At 43.2% G+C, this 20,793-nt stretch overlaps 2 protein-coding genes across 2 annotated transcripts in view; one reads left to right on the forward strand and one right to left on the reverse strand.

The window, feature by feature from the left end:
* The window catches only part of FBXO9 (F-box protein 9), a 26,798-nt gene extending 21,450 nt beyond the window's left edge, over positions 1 to 5,348 (forward strand). Inside the window, 6 exon segments of the mRNA XM_007451946.1 lie at positions 56 to 174; positions 372 to 462; positions 1,047 to 1,142; positions 1,596 to 1,689; positions 3,246 to 3,397; positions 5,240 to 5,348. Coding sequence (XP_007452008.1) covers positions 56 to 174; positions 372 to 462; positions 1,047 to 1,142; positions 1,596 to 1,689; positions 3,246 to 3,397; positions 5,240 to 5,348 — 661 coding nt within the window.
* Positions 5,349 to 19,318: 13,970 nt separating this feature from the next.
* GCM1 (glial cells missing transcription factor 1) overlaps positions 19,319 to 20,793 on the reverse strand; it is a 17,193-nt gene continuing 15,718 nt past the window's right edge. The window contains exon 5 of the mRNA XM_007451933.1: positions 19,319 to 20,053. Within this exon, the coding sequence (XP_007451995.1) occupies positions 19,319 to 20,053 (735 nt within the window). The remainder of the gene's footprint in view (positions 20,054 to 20,793) is intronic.

A 20,793-nucleotide genomic window follows, 5' to 3' on the forward strand; every position in this document is an offset into this window, starting at 1 on the left:
GTGCGGATAGGGACTCACCTGTTATATGTATTGATGTTGTGCTTTTATTACCTAGAGACCCTGAAATATGGCGTTTGGCCTGCTTGAAAGTTTGGGGCAGAAGCTGTATTAAACTTGTTGCATATACATCCTGGAGAGAGATGTTTTTAGAAAGGCCGCGTGTTCGGTTTGATGGTAAGTTGATCTCTTTAGAGCAGTGGTGACCTGTTGTGCTGATTTTGAGAAATACACGGTCTTAATTTTCTGTAACAGAGCTGAGTACTATAAGTATATTTAGAGGAAACCACCATAAAAACAAAACTGGAAACATGTTACATGGTTGTAAAAGTTTTTTATTATGTTCTTTTTAAAAAACCTGTTTCTTTTTATAGGAGTGTATATCAGTAAAACCACGTATATTCGTCAAGGGGAACAGTCTCTTGATGGTTTCTATAGAGCCTGGCACCAAGTGGAATATTACAGGTACAACTGTAGTAAACTGAGTGAGTGAAAAATTCTCTCTCTCCAAGTATTGGTTCGTTCGTTATTGGACATCTGTTCTTTCTGGCTTTTGCATTTATCCACAAAATGGCCCTCAGTATTTTCATCCAGTGTTATAACAGGAACTGCACTCAAAGAACCAGTAGGTTAAGATAAATCAGTTAATTCCTCCTGGGCTGTAAACCTAAGAATTACTATAAAGTCATTTTAGAGCTCCTCCGTGTCTTCTGCCTTGTCAGATAGCTTGTGCTGTTACTCAGGCTTATTGTTCACCAGATACTAGTGTCACTGAGAAACGAGTAAGCTATGGTAACTGCTCTGTAATAGCATTGGGCCTCACTTTCGTTTGACATTAGTTAGTGCTTTGGGGAAAAACACACAAATGCTTTGGTTCTCTTCTGCTGGCCTCACAGGTCATGTTTGTGTCAATGATGTTTTGCCACTTCTTTGGCCCACGGTATTTCCATTTTGATTTCATAGCTATGAATAAATAGGTTTCGGTACCAGTAAATAAGGATGTGTTTTCCATTTGCATGTGGTGTTTTGGTGTTTTCCTTGTTCCACAGGTACATAAGGTTCTTCCCAGATGGCCACGTGATGATGCTGACCACACCTGAGGAGCCCCAGTCCATTGTTCCGCGTTTAAGAACCAGGAATACCAGGTAGTGTCTTTCTGTAGTTTTCTATCCAGTCCAAATTTTAGGTGGTAACTTGCAGATTATGTAACTTAATACTGGATTCAAGAAGCAGTCATCTGGGGCACTTGTGAAAAGTACCAATCCCGGGAATTCCCTGGCAGTCCATTGGTTAGGATTTGGCAGTTTCACTGCTGAGGGCCCAGGTTCAATCCCTGGTTGGGGAACTAGGACCCCACAAGCTGTGTGCAGCACGGCCAAAAGAAAAGAAAAAACACAACTGATCCCTGGGCCTCTCCGCAGAGATGTCCCTTGGTAGGTCTGGGGCCTTGGAGACTAGGCTTACTCACATCCTAGCTGATTGCCCTCAGGCAAGTTGAATAAACACTTCTAACTAACCCATTACCTTCTCGATTACTTAAATAAATACACATTACTGATTAATAGATTTAAAGTGTTGGGTTTTTTTTTAATTTTTAGAACTGATGCAATTCTACTGGGTCATTATCGCTTGTCACAAGATATAGACAATCAGACGAAAGTATTTGCTGTGATAACTAAGAAGAAAGAAGAAGTGAGTATGCAAGGTGGAATTGGCAGTTTTCCTTTTAATTTTCTTACCCTGCTCATTCAAGCATTCTTGATTAGAAAGGTTAAAAAATACCTTTTCGTAATTTATACAAAATGGGTGTTGACTTACAGCGTATCTCTGAGGAGAGCCGGAGGGTTTCTAAAACACAGTTATTTTTTATTGGATCAACTTATTGGTTCTCTCCAAGTTTCTTCTTCTGGTCTAGGTTTCTTCCGCATGAAGACGTAAAGCCAAAGTAACTATTAGTTATTCCTGTGAAATAACTAGTACAGTTATATATGTATGACTATGTTTTTGCTTTTCTCATTTTGAATCCTAGGAGATTTTCTTCCTAAACGGACTCATAGAGATAATTCTTTCACAAGGATATTTTTAGAATTTCAGTTTATACTGGGAATAAGCTGAAGTGAGATAATTTCCTTCTTCCTGTCGTTACAAAAGGGGAAAAAAAATGCCGAGCAAATACGATGGCTGAATTGTTACATTCCAGAGTATTTTAGATTCTCTTAACAGATTAAGGGGCTAATTTTTTCCACAGCTTTTCTGCGTGTGCCTTTTTTCAGTCCTGGTTGAAAACCAGTAAATGTGTACTCAAGAAGTCAGTTGTGAGGTAGTTAGAATAAATACTTGCCTGGTGCTTTGAATGAAGTTTCTGTTGTGTTAAACACCCCCCTCCCTCCCACCCACAGCACCATGTATGGGAATAGTTAGGGCGGGTTTCATCTGTGAGTCCTGTGGCCCTCGGCTCTGGCTTCTCTGGCTCCCTCTGGCTCCTGGAAGCGAGGGCAACAGTCTGAGGGGCTGAGTTGCTTGCTATCACTGTGACCTTGGCCGTGAGTTTCCTGAGGTCAGAGGTGGGGAGTCGTGAGGCCTTAGTTGTTTAGATTTTATCTAATAAGAGAGTTTAGGGACTCCCATGCTGATGACCAGTTTTCTCTGCAGAATATGACTCAGTGAAGCCGTGCATAGTGGTGACATTCTTGTGTTTTTAGCAGTATTTACAGAAGTGTGATTCTAGTGAACCTTGTCACATCTATTTCTCTGTTGACTATTTTACTGTTATTGCAAAGGATCAGTTATACTCAGTGCTTTTTCTGCAGCCTTCACCAGTTTATCACTTGCCCTCTTTAAAAATTCCCAAGTGTTTTTGAGTAGAAGGAAATACTAGGCTTAGAGATGGGAGACAGGAGCTTTAGTTCGCATCTCTGACACTGGCCCTGGGCTGCCCGCCCTGGGTCCTCATCCTGTCGGCCATCACACGGCAGCGATGCGGTCGCACGTCATACCTGGGGATGTTGTGACGACTGACTGAGATGGTGATGATGGAGGGAAGAGCCTTCTGCGTTTAGAGTCCTTCGCGTATTTCCAGGCACTCGTACACATTCTCAGTCGATAACCAAAGTAGCTGTTTACTGTGTGCAGATAGTATGTAACTTAACATGTTTCTGAGGTATTCATGTATAGGTATAGCACCATCCATCTCTCTGTCTCTGTCAGTGAAGTGAGGCCTCACTGTTGCTCATGCACCTCTTTTACAGAAACCACTTGACTATAAATACAGATATTTTCGCCGTGTCCCTGTACAAGAAGCCGATCAGAATTTTCACGTGGGGCTTCAGCTGTGTTCCAGTGGCCACCAGAGGTTCAACAAACTCATCTGGATACATCATTCTTGTCATATTACTTACAAGTAGGTGAATGCAATAAAAATCCCAAGGTTGCAGACTAGATATGTCTGTCCTTCCTGTTCAGTTGAGGGACTCAGATAGGGTTTGATTCCTCAGAGTGAACGTTCGATCACAAAGCAAAACCACAGCATAATAATCCTGCAAACCAAGGAAACAGCCAACTGGAAAAAACCTAAAAGTGGACCAGGAAGTGGAGCATTCAGAACTCCTGCCCACTGCCCATGGTGATGCGAGTGGGCACCTACCCTGTGGGGTTGAGAGCAGCTTCCGTGCGTGGATGGTGCCTGGTCACTAAGCTGTCCGTGCGTGACTTTATTCGTTGGCTTACTCAAGGCAGTTGTAAAGCACCAAGACCTTTTTTCTTCTCCTATGTTTCAGTCTTAATCATTTTTCACCTTATTTCCATTTGGTTTATCCCCAGGGATTATACCCAGATTTAAAATAAGTTGTAGTTAGGAAAGTAAGTCTGCTGAAAAGATCTCGTGTGTTCCAAAGCCAAATCTATTAGTGGTTCCTATTTAAAGTTCTTTGTCCTATGAGTTAGGATTTACTTGTATGAAATAATTAATGAACAGATGAGAAAGTGTGAGAAAGGAACAGTGCAGAAATGAGTAAAGTAAAAAAAAGGAATTAGGAAAGTGAAATGTCAGTTCGTGTGGATACAGATCTTAGCTGTTGTTAGGTTTGAAAGAACACCGGTGTGTGCCCGAGGGTCTGCATGCCAGTTGAAATCAGAATTCTGAGAGGCAGGTTGTGAGGTCAGCTTCCATTAGCCTCCTTCACAACCTTGACCGCATTGTTGAAAACTTCCTCTGTCATGTTTCCATCTTACGAATAACTTTTCCCACTCATCTGGGAGGTCCTGACAGCTGAGAAAGAGCATTTTTCTCTCTTCTCATCCTTACCTCCTGGTCCTACTATCTTCTTTTTGCTTCTCTGAGTAATTTGTGAAGTGGAATCTTTTTTTTTTTTTCTTTTCAAAGAAAGAAACGAAACCCAGAAGTAGGACCAAGCAAATGAAAAGCATCACATCTTAAGAGAAAAAAGTGACGTCATTTGTAACTGCTAATGATCACATTGACGTCCTTATAATAGTATCTGTAAAGTCACTTGAATTTTATGTTTTTGTTTATTTCTCCTTTTTGTTTTTAGGAGAAAATTAAAAGCTGTGGTAATGTAACTCGTCACCTGCTTCCCCTCCAACCTGAAATTGTGCTGTTGATCATGCAAATATGAACTCATTAAATTCCCTTCTAGGATTATAATTCTTTCTAAAATACATTTTAACAAGAGCTTTACAAAGTCTATAGCCTTTGACTTAGAAATTCTACTCTTAGGGATCTGTTTTGTTCATATTCAAAAATATCACAACATCCTTTTTAATTGCCAAATATTGAGACAGCCTACATCTCCAGCAAAAGGAGAATTCAGTAAATGGGGTATAAGCAGACAGTGAAATACTATGCAGCCACAAAAATGGCTTCTGAAGAGTATTTAATGACGTGAGGAAATGCTTATGTCATAATGTTTAAAAAAGCAAGATGACAAGTAGAGTATGATCTCAGCAGTAAAGTTTGATAGCAAGCTTGAAGTGCCTGGAAGAAATGCTTCATGAGGCCGTATCTGGGTGATGGGATGATGAGTGATTTTTCTTTACATTTTTCTAAATTTTTCAAATTTTCTATAATACACTATATTATTTGGAATTGACTGACATGAATTAAATTTTAAAAAGGCTGAAGCCTAAAATAAACTCCTCCCCCACACCACCACCCCAAAATAGGCAAGGATTTCAAATGAGTTGATATCTCCTGGTAACGAGTGATTCTGTGCTTTCTTTCCAGATCAACTGGAGAGACTGCGGTCACAGCTTTCGAGATCGACAAGATGTACACGCCCCTGCTGTTTGCCAGGGTGAGAAGCTACACTGCCTTCTCCGAGAGGCCCCTGTAGCCCTCACATCCACCCCTGCCGCGATGCATGGATAAAAGTATATAGAGAAACAGAGCACCTAAGTTATAAATGTACATATATTATATGTATATGGAATTGGAACTTATTTTACATTGTTGGAGTTCTTTCAAGAAGAGTATAAATTGATTATTTTTTTTATGTAAAGAGAGTTGATTCTTGGGGAGTTTGTTTTGAAATTATTATAAGTTACAGTACATTTATGTTGTGAAAAACCACATGGGATTTAAATCATGCCCTTTTTCAAGCAGATTTCTGAGCAGATTCTGTCACATAGGTCGTCTTCTGACTGATCAGCCCAGTATTTAAATGCGTCAGGGGAGCACCCCACGGGATCAGCATTTATTTCACGCGTGACGTAGTGTCTCTCACTAAAGGCTCAAAATGTGAACACCTGTTCTGGATTTGTTTGAAACTTTGACCAGTAAAGATCATAAATAAATGTTTCTTTCAAGAAAATGTATTTGGACAGTCTTTTTAAAATGTCAGAATGATAAACAATCCTAAGGTAGCCAGTGAAGGCTTATGAATGAATGAGTGCCTCTTTCGTCTTGGTCTTCATACACAGCCACAGACTATAGTATCTGTACTCTGACCCTAACCCAGACCCCCTACAGATATGTGACATTAGGTGAGAAAGGGTGACTCCCTCAGGGCCAGAACTCTTCAACAAGCTCAGCCAATGGTCTTTGTTCGTAAAAGAGCAGGAGTGGATCATATAAACCCAGGCCTAACTCTTTCCAGAACTAAAGTTGGGAGAGGGCCAGCCGCCAAGTGAACTGTACGTTACTGCCCCAGCAACAATGCTGTAAGTAATTTCAGAGTTTGCATTTGGCACAGCTCTACCAGATTCAGGTTCGGTTTTGGTGATTCAAATAGAGCTAGAGTCGAGTACCTGTGTACTTTCAGAAGTCAACAGCTGCAGCCAGGATTGCTTTCAAGTTCATAGTGACATTAAAAGATGCTTCGGGGACTCAGCTGGTGGTGCAGTGGTTAAGAATCCACCTGCCAATGCAGGGGACACGGGTTCAATCCCTGTTCCGGGAAGATCCCACATGCCCCAGAGCAGCTAAGCCCGTGCGCCACAGCTACTGAAGTCGGCGTGCCTAGAGCCTGTTAGCCACAACTACTGCAGCCCGTGCGCCTAGAGCCCGTGCTCTGCAATGAGAAGCCACCATGGTGAGAAGCACACACACTGCAACGAAGAGTAACCCCCGCTCACTGCAACTAGAGAAAGCCTGCGTGCAGCAACGAAGACCCGACGCAGCTGGGGAAAAAAAGATGCTTTGTAAGTTCCCACAATTCAATGTGGGGCAGGCCCTTTAAAAAGCTAATATATGTTATGTTAAAGATGAAAACTGGACTTCCCTGGTGGTCCAGTGGTTAAGACTTCACGCTTCCAATGCAGGGGGTGCAGGTTTAAACCCTGGTCAGGGAACTAAGATCCTATGTGATGTGTGGTGCAGCCAAAAAAGATGAAAACCTCCCATCCGGTGTGTGTTTAGGGAAAAAAAAGTTCCATTTAGTTTGGCTTTTTGCAGCAATCTGAGAAATGAGAAATGTGGGCATGTCACAGGAAAGTGTAAGCCGGTGGTTGCCGTGTGCCATGCTCAGCCTCGCTGGGTGTAAGCCGGTGGATGCCGTGTGCCATGCTCAGCCTCGCTGGGTGTAAGCCGGTGGATGCCGTGTGCCATGCTCAACCTCGCTGGGATGGGTGAGCCAAGACCGGAGCTAATTAGCTCCCACTTAATCTTAGGCTCAGCGCCTCTGTGACACATTCCTTGATTCCACCAGCAAGTGTTCCTTTTCTGCGTTTTCAAAACACCCCACGTTTCCGCCATCCCAGCAGGTATCACACTATTCTAATTTTTGTACATGTCAGTGTCCCTCAATAAAACTCTGGGTTCTTCTACGACAGGGGCTCTTTCTCTTCAATTCCTGATCCCAAAGCACCTCTGTGCTGTGAACATTAACCCCTAGGGAGCAGCAGACATTCCACGGGTCTTTCAACACTACCTTTTTAATTTTTTTTTATTTTTTAAATTAGAGTATCATTGATTTACAATGTTGTTAGTTTCCGCCGTACAGCAAAGTGAATCGACCATATATATACATATATGCACTCTCTTCTAGACTCCATTCCCATGTAGGTCATCACAGAGCACCGAATAGTGCTCCTGTGCTATGCAGTACGTTCTCATTAGTTATCTTTTATATATAGTAGTCAACACTACGTTTCTTCTTTCAAATGAATGAACTATGCTTTTGCCACTAGGTGATGCTCTTGTCCCACTCTTTTAAAGTTTGCTTCTTTTTCTCGTCAGTGTGAGGGAGGGAGGTGGTTTTCACACTCACAGGAAAATGGGGCGTTCCACGGCCCGCTGATTGACCTTCAAAGCTGCACGTGATAGGAACTAAGACAAGGTGTGTATCCAAAATGAGATGCCACCCTGACCACAGAGCCCTGACTCCCGCCTGCTGAAAGGAACAAATAATCAAAGAAGGAAGATGATACACCATGTTACAAGAGTAATAATAACAATAGTATCTGATCTTTGTTGAACAATATGTGCCAGGCTTTACATGTATTACTTTATTTTAAAATCTTTGCACGATCCCGGGGAAGTAGGCACTGTTACTGTCCCGCTTTAAAACTTATCTCGGCTGCAGGAGGAAACTGAATATCCTGTTCGGAATGAACAGAAAAGGGCTCCTGCGATGAGTCTGGGGTCGGGTTAGGAGGTAGACAAGATGGAAAGGGGCACAAGAGAGACCCGCCTTTCCGCTTTTGACACACACGCGGCCTGATTTCTTATAACTATTGCATACTTTGGGAGGCCCCGAGCCCTACTTCCCAGTCTTCTGCCCAGTACAGATATTTGCTGCATCAGCCCTAAATCCACTCGAAGCTTCCATATCTGCACCTTCTGCCTGTGACTCTAATAGACATTTAGTCGTGGAATTGAGATTCATAAAAGCTTGCAAGACTGATCCAAGATTTGACTGACAGCAGATGCTGCGTGTGTGTGCACACAGCAGATTGAGGGGGAAGAATGGAAATTTCATCAGCAGCACAGGCTTCTTTCTGACAACATGGATTTCTGTGCAGACTAAATTTTCCTTGAACACTGGAAATATTCAACCCAATATATTGTGCGCAGGCCAAAGGGGCAGTTAAGTTGAAACCTGCTATGAAAGCAAATTGACTGTACAGTCAGGTTATTGTCAAAATCAGGACACTTTTTAGGGGAAAGAGGAGTGTGTTTTGTAATTACACTGAGACAACCAACATAACACGGACTGTCCTGGGCAAGTGGGGATGGATGGTCACTGTACATACCAGGCATTGCCAAGGCCCTGCAACCAGCTTTTCATCAGATTTCACTTGAATGAGGTTATTTGTTCCGATCTATTTTTCTTCCTCTTGACAGAAAAGAAGAAAACGCCTTTGGTTTCCTAGTGTGTGAATTGACTGCTTTGGGCCCTGCTAATTTCCCTCAGAACGTCACCAAGTCTGCACTTGGCTGATGGAGACTTTGGTGTGAGGCATCACCGACAGCATGAAGGAGTGCTGATTTCTGCTCTTCGTTAGTTTCTACTTTTCTCATGTCTGTTCTTGATTCATTCTCACATCCGTAGCTGGGATTCTGTTCAGAATCCCAGGTAACTGAGGACAGTTGCCGAGAGATGTCTTCTTTTTGCCTTATGACTTTCATTCCCTCCAAGTGTGTGGCTAGAAGCCAAGTCTCCTGCCTTGTGCCTTCTTTGTTCTCATCTGTGGACACCTACTCTGTGTGGTCATCTAGAGGAGTGGGTTTATTTGGAGCACTGTGACATGGTGTGGTTCAAAGACCATCAACTGGATCAAAGGACCTGCGCTCAGAGCGCCTAGCACAGAGCCTGATGCATCGTAGGTGCTCGGTAAATGTGAGCCAACTCCCAGTCAGACCATCCTCATCAATGTAGGGCCGGAAAGCAGTGGAGGGGCGGCCTCTGTGGACTTCTCGACCAGCAACGTGTCAGAGGAGGAGTTCCTTGCCTGGGGCTCCCAAGTCAAGCCTCCAGTAATAGGCGCTTGTACCGTTCGGAGCAAGTGGTAGCTACAAACATTGGGGCTTCTCTAGATTAAGGGTCTTTTGGCTAAGCATCCTTCAGACCTAAGCATGATTCCTTTGAGTCCCTGGAATCTGAGTAGGAAGGAAAGGATCTTATTCCTCAAGATGTGAAGGAGTAACGTTTTCCCCTAACTCAGAACTTGAAGGGAGAAGTAAGGAAATTGCGTAAAAGGGTAGAAACACGCTGGACTTTGGAGCTGGATAGCTGTGGGTTTGAACATCCACCCTTACCAGCACTTATTATCGTAGTCAAATTCACTTAAACACCTGGAGCCTTATTTGTAAACTAGGCATAATGATAACTAGCTGCAGGGTTGCCATGACAGCAAAATACTACACATCTTAAGCCCTGGCACAAAATAGCCTTTTATAAAAGGAAACTATTATCGCCTAGGATTATCTAAAAGAACAGTAACACTCAGGTAGGTGGGGGAAATAGCTCGATGACTGGGAGCCCCCAGAAAGAAGATCCTAAAATCATAAATCTTGAAAGAGAAAAAAGCCCTAAGACTATACTTGTGACCTATCTCAACTGGGCAGTTTATATCAGAAATCCTCTTATCCTGGGGCAAGTCAGATTATGTCAAATCTATGACTGGACTTGATCGATTGGTAGGGATTGCCTGAAGTGCAGTTGAGAAAGATTCTGATGCTGAGTCTGAACTCAGGGAAGCATGCCAGAATTGATTGATTAACGATGCCTGCCCTGGGTGCAGGACTGGGGTGGCACATAATTACCCTCTGTTCCTCACTGACCAATGCATAAGACTGCTCTTAACACAGGCAAGGGTCTGGACATCTAGAGTAGCGGTCAGGCTTTGGGTAGCTCAGGGGAAATAAATGGAAGGCAGTGATGCTCCAAAGGCTGATATAAAAGGAAAGATGTGGGGCTTCCCTGGTGGCGCAGTGGTTGGGAGTCCGCCTGCCGATGCAGGGGACACGGGTTTGTGCCCTGGTCCGGGAGGATCCCTCGTGCCGCGGAGCGGCTGGGCCCGTGAGCCATGGCCGCTGAGCCTGTGCGTCCGGAGCCTGTGCTCCGCAATGGGAGAGGCCACAACAGTGAGAGGCCCCCGTACCGCAAAAAAAAAAAAAAAAAAAAAAAAAAAAAAAAAAAAAAAAAAAAAAAAAAAAAAAAAAAAAAAAAAAAGGAAAGGTGTGGAAGATCATGGGAAATCCTTGATAGTATGTTGGACAAATTTCAATGATTTCCTAATTCTAACCAGGAGCAACCTAAAAGGGGTAGCCAGAAGAGCCAGAGAAATTACCTAAAAGAGTCAAGAGAAAATTACAAGTTTAGTGCCCATGACTATACCAGCTGGCATCACGCAATGCTGCACGGCCCTCCTCTCTGTGGTAGGGTCCGCAGGGGGTCACAAATGAGTCACAGTGGGCCAGGCGGGTAGACAGTTGCTAGCGGGTCCCTGTGTGGCTTACCTGAAAGGGAATCAGCTACTAGGCTCCTGTTGACTGTCTCCTTGAAGCCAGATCTTCCCATGTTTAAAGAGAAGCTGGTTTGTGTGTGAAATGTCCATATTTTTAAAATTTGGATCAAATTTAAAAGACACACACATGCTATACAGGCCAAACAAAAGCCATCTGCAGGATGAATGAAATCAGCCAGTGTTTGACCTCCAGGGTCCAGGCTAAATCCAAAATCATGAGCTTTGCACTCTAGGCTCGGAATGACTAGATAATGACCTACCTTTCCAGTGGTCCTTCCTGCTCATGCCTTCAGCTAGCCAAGAGTAGTTCTGGTTACCAGGACACCTGAGGCACCTCCCTGCCCCTGCATCTTTGCTCTGCTGGCTCTGGAATTCCTTTTCTCCCAGCTCCTCCAGCTCTACCTTGAAAGTTCTACTCCTCTTTCTGGAAGTCTTCCCTGATTTGCCCCCAGCCAACGAATAATTAAATAATTACAAACAATCTACTCCCGCTGGACACTCTCAAAGTGTTATATTTCATCTCTTTGTTTTAATTTCTATTATTCTGACATGCCCTACCCATCAGAAGGCTTAGGAGAAAAGTGTTTTTTAATTAATTAATTAAAAGAAGAAAAAGATCGGGGCCATAAAAAGAGCACATCTTGCAGGGTCACTAAGAGCCCAAAGCAAGCTGCCCAGCCCACATCTCATCTATGTCCTGATGATGGGCTTTTGGCCCAAGAAACCGGAAGCCAAAGAGAGAGACGGCTTCAGCTTTCTGCTTATAGGACAATTACTTAGCCATGCAGACTATGCCAGGCTTTGAAGGCTTCTGCGAAATGCCAAGCATTTCTAAGGAAGCTATCATTAAAGTCAGCCTTTTGATCTCTATTCATCCAAAGCACGTTTCCACATCCCCGCCAAGAATTCTTCACATTAGCCCAGAGTGCTGTGTCTCCATCCTATGGTTAAGCCCTGGCAGCTTTTGCTACCACAGCACCAATAAAATGCAGCAGGAGAAGCCACGGTGACTCTGATGAAGCATCCTGCTGGAGATAGCATGGCAACTAATGCACAAAGGCGCGTGTGTTTGTATGGGAACCTTGGGGACACCGTGGAGTATTGTGGAGGTGGGGTGGCTTTGCCAGGCCCTCATGGTGGCGCCTCAGTGAATGTCACTGGATGTTGTGGGTGCCCAGCTGCAGCCCTGAGTCCTCTCAGCACTGAGTGACAGGTGTAACTCAGATGTGACTTAAGCTCACCTGCTTGGGTGTCAGGGACGGTCAATCATACTAGCAGTTTGCCCTGAAGTCTACCTTGCCTGCTGTGTGCCACATCCCCAGAACTTATTTGTACACTTTGACCAACATCTCCCAGTTCCCCACCCCCTTGGAGGCTCATTCTCTTAACTAAACCTTACTCTGCACTGTCTCCTGGGTGTCCTTCTGAGTTACTTAACATCTCAGAGTTCAGTTTTCTTGTTTGTGGAACAAAGACAATCACACTTTCTACATCATTGTTTTGAGGATTAAATAAGGTAGTGTATAGATTGGCACAACTTCTGGCACATTCTATGCTCTCAATAGAAAGTCTCAGGGAAGTTCCATCAACAGAAGAATGGATAAAGATGATGTGAGAGATCACACACACACACACACACACACACACACACACACACACAGTGGAATACTACTCAGCCATAAAAAAGAAGGAAATTTTGCCATTGGCAGCAACCTGGATGGAGTTGGAGGGCAGTATGCTAAGTGAAATACGTCAGAGAAAGACAAATACTGTATGACATCACTTATACGTGGAATCTAAAAAATACAACAAACCAGTGAATACAAAAAAAAAGAAGCAGCTCACAGATCTAGAGAACAAATTAATAGTTACCAGTGGAGGGGGAGGGGCACTACAGGGGGGAGGGAGTGGGAGGTACAAACTATTGGGTGTAAGACAGACTGAAGGATGTATCGACATGGAGAATGCAGCCAATATTTTGTAATAACTATAAATGGAGTGTAACATTTAAAATTGTATAAAAAAATAAGAATTATTTTTTAAAGTCTCAGAGTATTTAACCTTCTCTCCCAGCCTTCATGAACAGCTTTCAGCATCTCAGGATGGAGTCTCAACAGCTCATAGACTTGAGTTCCTCAAAGGATGTTTTCCATTTGCCTTATAACCAGAACAAAACCAAATGGTTCCAAGAGGTAGGAAAAGGCCAGTCCATGGAAGGTCTGTTGAGGACATATGAAGAGCCCGAACAGACAGGGAACTAGACACAAGCTCTTTACTCTCTCAGGGTAAAGAGGACAGTGTTCTGTGCCATTGTTTGCACAAGGAGAAAATTGCTGGTATGAGGTCACACGAAAGGAACTTGAAGGAATGAGAACTCCCAGGTTGTAGATCTCAGCCTGCGTCAGCTCAAAGAACCCTGTGTCTCCTGGTTACTGCCGATTCTTGTATTTTATTTTGTACCAAAAGGAACACAAGTTCTCTGTGACAGATAAACAACCCCAAGGCTTAGCAGAGGATGCTTAGATTTCCAAAATAATTTTTTTCTTAGCAAGGCAAACGAAGCTAGAAAAAGAAACAAGTCAGGTATGTTTCTTCTCTCCTGATGAAGAAAAAAAAAAAACTGCTCTGGAGGAATCCTCCAGATATTTGCAGGATGAGAGGATAAACCACTGAAATCACCCTGGGCCAAAAGCCTCCTGTTCTCATAGGACAATGCTCCCATTTTGTTTTTGTTTTTGTTTTTTTTTGCGGTATGCGGGCCTCTCACTGTTGTGGCCTCTCCCATTGCGGAGCACAGGCTCCGGACGCACAGGCTCAGCGGCCATGGCTCACGGGCCCAGCCGCTCCGCGGCACGTGGGATCCCCCCGGACCGGGCCACGAACCCGTGTCCCCTGCATCAGCAGGCGGACTCTCAACCACTGCGCCACCAGGGAAGCCAATGCTCCCATTTTAAGGGAGAGATTCTGGTCAGAAAATGGACCATGATTCTTTCTATTTTGAACAGAATGAGAATTGGGGAGTTGGTTCTGGTTTTAAAATTCATTCCATCCTCTTTTCTTCAGTCACCACGTGCAATTATTTATCCTCCATTCCATCTCCCCCAACCCTCCCCTCACCCACTCTTTTTTTTCTTATTGAAGTATAGCTGGCTTACAGTGTTGTGTCAGTCGCTGCTGTACAGCAAAGTGATAGCCACACACACATATATATTCTTTTTTAAACATTCTTTTCCATATGGTTCATTCCAGGAGATTAGATGTAGTTCCCTGTGCTATACAGTAGGACCTTGTTGTTTATTCATTCTAAATGTAATAGTTTGCACCTACCACACCCAAACACCTAGTCCAACCCTCTCCCTGCCCCCATCCCCCTTGACAAGCACAAGTCTCATCTCTACGTCTCCCTCACCCACTCCTGAAGTCTCCCCATCTCACTCATGCTGTGAGCTTGGAGGCACCCAGATGGCCACCAAGACAGTCAGCTTCCAACCAAGCCCTAATGTCCAGGTCCAGTTTAACTTTGACCCCTACTGGTAGGGCTGGTTGACAAGAGGCAGCGATGGCTGTTAAGGCACCATCTGGAGTCAAGGCCACTTAGAGGCTGGCAACACCTAAACAAAATGCCATCAGCTAAAAGAATTAAAAAGTGGAGTGTGGGGAAAGGACTTGGGAGTGGGGAGGGATGGGTAGAGATGGCTGTTATTCGTTAAAAGTTTGGTGGTGCTATCTGATGTTTCAAGCTATGTACATGTTCTTGCTTTGATAAATATCAAGACTGTCGTTTTCTAGAGAAAAAGGTTTGGGAGGGTAGAGTGCCTAGTTTAGTAGATGTGAAATGTTTGAAATATCCAGAAAGCCTTGGACCAAATAGAAACTAAAGTTCCCACCCACGCAGTGGCTGTTCCTTGACACTTTCTTGAGGTGCAGGGGGAGCCTCCCAGACCCAGGAGACTCCTCCACGCCCATGGCTTCATCCCACAGCCTGCTCCACCCTAAGCCTGTCCTTTCCTTTTTTGGCCTTTTGAATATTCAACAGAGCCTAATTTAAAGGCCTTTCTTTGTAATCGCTGTGGCTGCCAGACGGTCCCTAATCTAAAAAGTACTTTGGATTCTGTCCAAAAGTTTGAAATTCCATGTATTGTGGTCAGTGCAAATGTTAGGTTGTTTTGACAACTGCATCTTAAGAGTAAGGACTATAGCATTTTCAGGGTCCTTCGCTTGGCTTTCTGACTTAACACAGACTTGGATGCCTGGGTGTATGTAAGGCTTTTAATATTTTTCAACTGAAGACCTAATATTTTTTCCCTGTCCTCAGGGAACAGTAAGGCATCCTTGAAATGACCTGAATTCAAAGCACTTGATGAAATTACTATGCTGATTATGTTCTGAAGGAAAGAATTTCTCTTCTCTGCAAAGATACAAACACATGCTGGATAAGCTTTTGTTTGGGAAGCTGTAAAGGAGATTCATGTCTGTTCAGATATTTGCACAAGTGACCTTTAAACTTTGTTCAAACCCTCAGATCCAATGGTTATAGGTCTCTAATCGGTTGTTTATACTCAAGGACCACGCAGGGTGGGGAGATGCAAACTCCTGGGGCTCTCTGAGGGGAGGTGAATTACATCAGACACTTTTTATCAGACAAAATTCCTAGAATTTTAAGGCAAAATGTTTAGCAAGCAGAGACACCTGTCTTAGAGCATGGAGGAAAGGCATTTTAGGTGCAAATAAATAAATTTAATGCAGCAATGAAAATAACAAAGTACAGCTATACACAACAATATGATGATTCTTCTGGACACAATGTTGAGCAGAAAAAGAAGATATGAGAGAATTTGCACTTGGTGGTGGCCAGACTGCTGTGTTCTTGTGACAATTTACTGAGCTTAGGCTATGACCGTGCACTCTTTTGTATGTACATTATAGTTCAATACGTTTTTAACAGTACACCATGTGACTCTGTTTGTTAGGTTCTCCCCCAAAAGCCAAAATCAAACTATTGTTGAGTAATACATATAAAGGTAGTAAAAATATAAAGAGCCACCTCAGCAATCACCTTCGGGATGCAGGAAGGGGCTTGTGATCAGGAGAGGGTGGAATTGAGGGCTGCAGTCAGGGGACCTTCTTTACCACATCTTCTGTATCCATTCATCTGTTGATGGGCATTCAGGTTGCTTCCATGTTTCGGCTATTGTGAACAGTGCTGCAATGAACATAGGGGTGAATGTATCTTTTTGAATTACAGTTTTGTCCTGGTATATTCCCAGGAGTGGCATTGCTGGATCATATGGTAATTCTATTTTTAGTTTCCTGAGGAACCTCCATACTGTTTTCCACAATGACTGTACCAGTTTACACTCCCACCAACAGGGTAGGAGGGTTCCCTTTTCTCCACACCCTCTCCAGCATTTATTGTTTGTAGACTTTTTCATGATGGACATTCTGACCCATGTGAGGTGCTACTGGGGACCTTCTGAAATGCCAGTAAGTTCTATATCTTGGCCTGGATGGTGCTTATACTAGCATTTGCTTTATAACTCTGCTAAACTGAATATATAAATTTATATACTTAGACAAAATAATTTACTAGATTCAAACCAATCTAAATTTTTATCAGTAGGGGACTAAATTAATTATAATCATTTAACGTATTACGAACCATTAAAACTGAGGTATTTGTGGTCCTTTATCCTTATAAGGATCTGATGTCCAAATTGTGTCCGAAAATGGCAAAAGTCATGTTAGAAATGAATCTAGTATGATACCACTTACATATATAGCAGTCCCCCTCTTATCCATGGTTTTGCTTTCTGTGCTTTCAATTACCTGTGGTCAACTGCAGTCTGAAATATTAAATGGAAACTTCCAGAAATAAGCAATTCATAAGTTTTAAATTGTGCACTGAGTCGCGTGATGAACTCTCTCTCCGTCTGGCTCCTTCCCACCCAGTACAAGAATCATCCCTCTGTCCAAGGCCTCCACACTGTATATGCTCCCCAACAGTTAGTCATTTGATGGCCGTCTCAGTTATCAGATCAACTGTTGCAGTATCACAGTCCTGTGTTCAAGTAACCCTTATTTTACTTGATAATGATCCCAAAGTGCAAGAGTAATGATGCTGGCAATTCAGATATTCTTACTGAACGTAATTTGCAAATTAAACTTTGCCATCAGTATGTATGTATATATAGGAAAAAACATAGCATATATAGGGTTCAGTACTAGTACTCTCCATGGTTTCAGGCATCCACTGGTCTTGGAACGCACGCCCCCCCAACGGATAAGTGGGGGACTACTGTATGCAGAAAATATCTCTAATCTTTGGAAAACAGACAAGAAACTAGTCAATGATGCCTTAAGAAGGAGACTAGGAACCAGTTTTGTATCATGTGCATTTGTCACCATTCAAATAGAAAAAAGCATTTATTTTGAAAATGTTTGCTGATTGTATGGTTCTTTCCAGATTCTATGTCTAGGCTCACCTTTTTGTAAATTACTTTAGCAAAAAAGAGGTACTGGCATTCAAGTACAGCTGCCTGACCACGGCCATGTTCATTACACAAGGACTCTTCTAAGCAAACATTTCTCAAGCACATATTTTGAGCCTGGTGCCATTAGGCACTGTAAAAATGAAGGTAAATGGGACAAAACGGAGGCTCTCATGGCAGACGTTGAGGAGGAAGAAGAAGGAAAGGAGACCATCTGGTGCCACTGGAAAGTCTCTTCATGCAGCTGTTCGATTCTGCTGCTCTTTGTGTTCAGGAAACGCAGTTGGGTCATAGCCCGTGTCTTGACGAATCTTAGAAATCAACTAGGGGACACATGTTTCATAAACCAACCCCACAAGTTTCATACTAGACAAAGTACTATCACTTCAGTGGTAGCATCTTCGTCTTTCTGCTCCTCTGAAACTCTTTCACTCTCTCCCTTCCTTCATTCTGTCTCCAAGAAGGCGTAGATGAGATCCCGGGCCTTTCATGTCTGCTCTGTTTGAGATGATTCCAAGGACATTGAAAATGCAACCGATAATGCAGTTGAGGTGCTGAGAACCCCAAATATTGTGGAGGAAAAAAATAGCAGAGGACATTTCCTGCCACAGATGGGACAAGTTTTCAGTTCTCCCTGAGGAGTACTCTAGCACTCCTGAAAACTGTCCTAGTACTCTAGCACTCCTGAGGAGTACTCTAGTACTCCCGAGCATTCCAATATTCTAGTACTCCCGAGGAGTGCTCTAGTACTCCCGAGGAGTATTCCAATATTCTAGTACTCCCGAGGAGCACTCTAGTACTCCCGAGCATTCCAATATTCTAGTACTCCCGAGGAGTGCTCTAGTACTCCCAAGGAGTATTCCAATATTCTAGTACTCCCGAGGAGTACTCTAGTACTTCTAGTACCCCTATAGTACTACAAAGGAGGAGGACAGGCCAACAGATCACTTGTGTGAAGAGAGAAGTCTTGCCTTCTGCTCGTTGTCATGATTCTGATTTATCTGTGGTTACCTTTTGAAAACCATTTCCTAAAGAAATTCTTTCAGCCATTTCCCAAAACAGCTTTTTAAATGGCTATAAAAGATTTCGATCATTTTTCTCCCCCGGTTTTACTGAGATATAATTTTATTGAGATATCACTGACATATAACCTTGTATAAGTTTAAGGTGTACAACATAATGCCCTGATATATGTATATAGTGCAAAATGTTTACCACAATAAGTGGTTGATATCCATCGCCACACAGTTATATTTTTTTTTCCTTGTAATGAGAACTTTTAAGATCCATTCTCTTCTTAACTTTTAAATATACAATACGGTGTTGTTAACCATAGTCACCATGCTGTACATTACATCTCCAGAACTTATTTATCTAAAACTGGAAGTTTCTACCTTTTGATCACTTTCACCCAGTTCTCCCACCCATCACCCTCCGCCTCTGGCAACCACAAATCTGATCTCTATTTCTATGAGTTCGGGTTTTTAAATTTTCCACATGTAAGCGAGTTCATACAGTATTGGTCTTTCCTTCTCTGATTTATTTCACTCAGCATAATGCCCTCAAGGTCCATCCGTGTTGTTGTAAATGATGTGATTCCTGTTTTTTTATGGCTCAATAGTATTTCATTGTGTGTACATATACACACCACATTGTCTTTATCCATTCATCTGTCTTAGGTTGTTTCCATGTCTTGGCTATTGTAAATAATGCTGCAATGAACATGGCGGTGCGGATAACTCTTCGGGATAGTGATTTCATTTCCTTCAGATATATACCTAGAGGTGAGATTGCTGGATCATATGGTAGTTCTACTTTTAATTTTTTCAGGAACCTCCATACTGTTTGCCACAGAGGCTGCACGAAATGACATTTCCACCGGCAGTGCACAAGTCTCCCGATTTGGATCATCTTAAAGGACAGAGATTTAGAAGCATTTCGTTGTTGCAGTGATCCAAGCCCATGTACCTCATTTCTTCATCAAAATCCCATTTGCTACTCTTGCCAGGTAGAGAATATTGATGATGGGGCTGAGCGGTGTAGGTGAGGAGAAAGGGGTCTTCCTGAGGTGAATGGCAAGTGGTGGAAGGGTGGTAGCTGTTAAAATCCACATGCACCTTCTCTTCATAAAGTTCACCCCCTTGATTTGGCCAGAAGGGGTGACAGTTAGTTTTGGCGTTTGGTGGTTCCATGGGAATCTGCTGGAGAAAGGGTTCTGAAGAGCTCTGGGAAGGGGAGAAGTCGTAAGGCCAGCTGGTCAGAGGAAAAGGGTAACTGGGACAACTGTTGTCATTGGAAGGATTTCTCCCCAAAGCAACATTCTTATTCCATGTTTGCAGATCACTGTAATCAGAGAAGACTCCAGAGACAGGAGGCTGAAGCAGGTCCTGGCTGCTGGAGACCCGACTATTGGACAAATCGCATTTCTCGTAGAGCTGAGTGGGGCCCAAGGTGGGAGTGGGGTCTCTGGGGTCAGAGGTTCTCCCCAAACCATAACTCTCAGAGAAGGATGAGCCATCATTCAGTGCCTTCTGCTGGGGAGCGTTACCTATTAAATGTCCACTGTAACTACTAGGCAATTGGACACCTTCCTGGAAAGACCAAGTTAAACTTTCCCAACTTTGTGTTTCACCTGGAAGAGGCTGGAAAGGAAAGAGAAAACTCATGTTAATAAGTTAAACTGACCTAACTACCCCAGACACCCACGAGTGACCCTGCACAAATAAGAGCTCTGCAGATTTTCTACATTCCTTGCATACTTGAAGCACAAACACACACAGGGCTTTGCACAAGCACCCAAGGCTTGGAAGAACTAAAGGCTGCTGCCATTTCCGTTTGAAATCTGACCAACCAGGAAGGGCCGAATTGCCCTTTACTCAGACAGGAGTGTGTTTAAAATGTTTCCCCTCAAACGCAAGTCTGATATCCTAACTGACTCTGTGAGAAACTTGTAAGCGGCTATTTAAGAAAAATCAAACTGTATCTTCAAAGTTTTACCTTATCCTCAGTATAACTCTCAGGGGAACCTCATTTCCCTCCTTAACTTTTCTATTTTTTAGTGCTGTGTGGATTCCATGAGACCAGGGCTTATTTCTTTTCTCAAGAGACTTTGAACTCATTTTGTTAAATTGTAGATCTCTGGAATACGAGGTGGTCAGTTTATTTTTATCAATGAAGAAAGTATATTGTCCTCCAGTTAATCGCAAGAAAAGAATCTGGTTGAGAATTCAGTTATCCTCTTATTTATGTAAAACTATCGACCGATGGGGTTGGAGAGACTGTGACCAGGTAGGGTGAGTGGGAGGAAATACCCTTCAACTTCTCCCAGGGCTGGGAGATGGGATAAGACCAGTCATTGGGATTCAGGGGCTCCTATTTCCCT

Source organism: Lipotes vexillifer, unplaced genomic scaffold, assembly GCF_000442215.2.
Source record: "Lipotes vexillifer unplaced genomic scaffold, Lipotes_vexillifer_v1.1 scaffold147, whole genome shotgun sequence".
In the NCBI taxonomy this organism is placed as follows: Eukaryota; Metazoa; Chordata; class Mammalia; order Artiodactyla; family Lipotidae; genus Lipotes; species Lipotes vexillifer.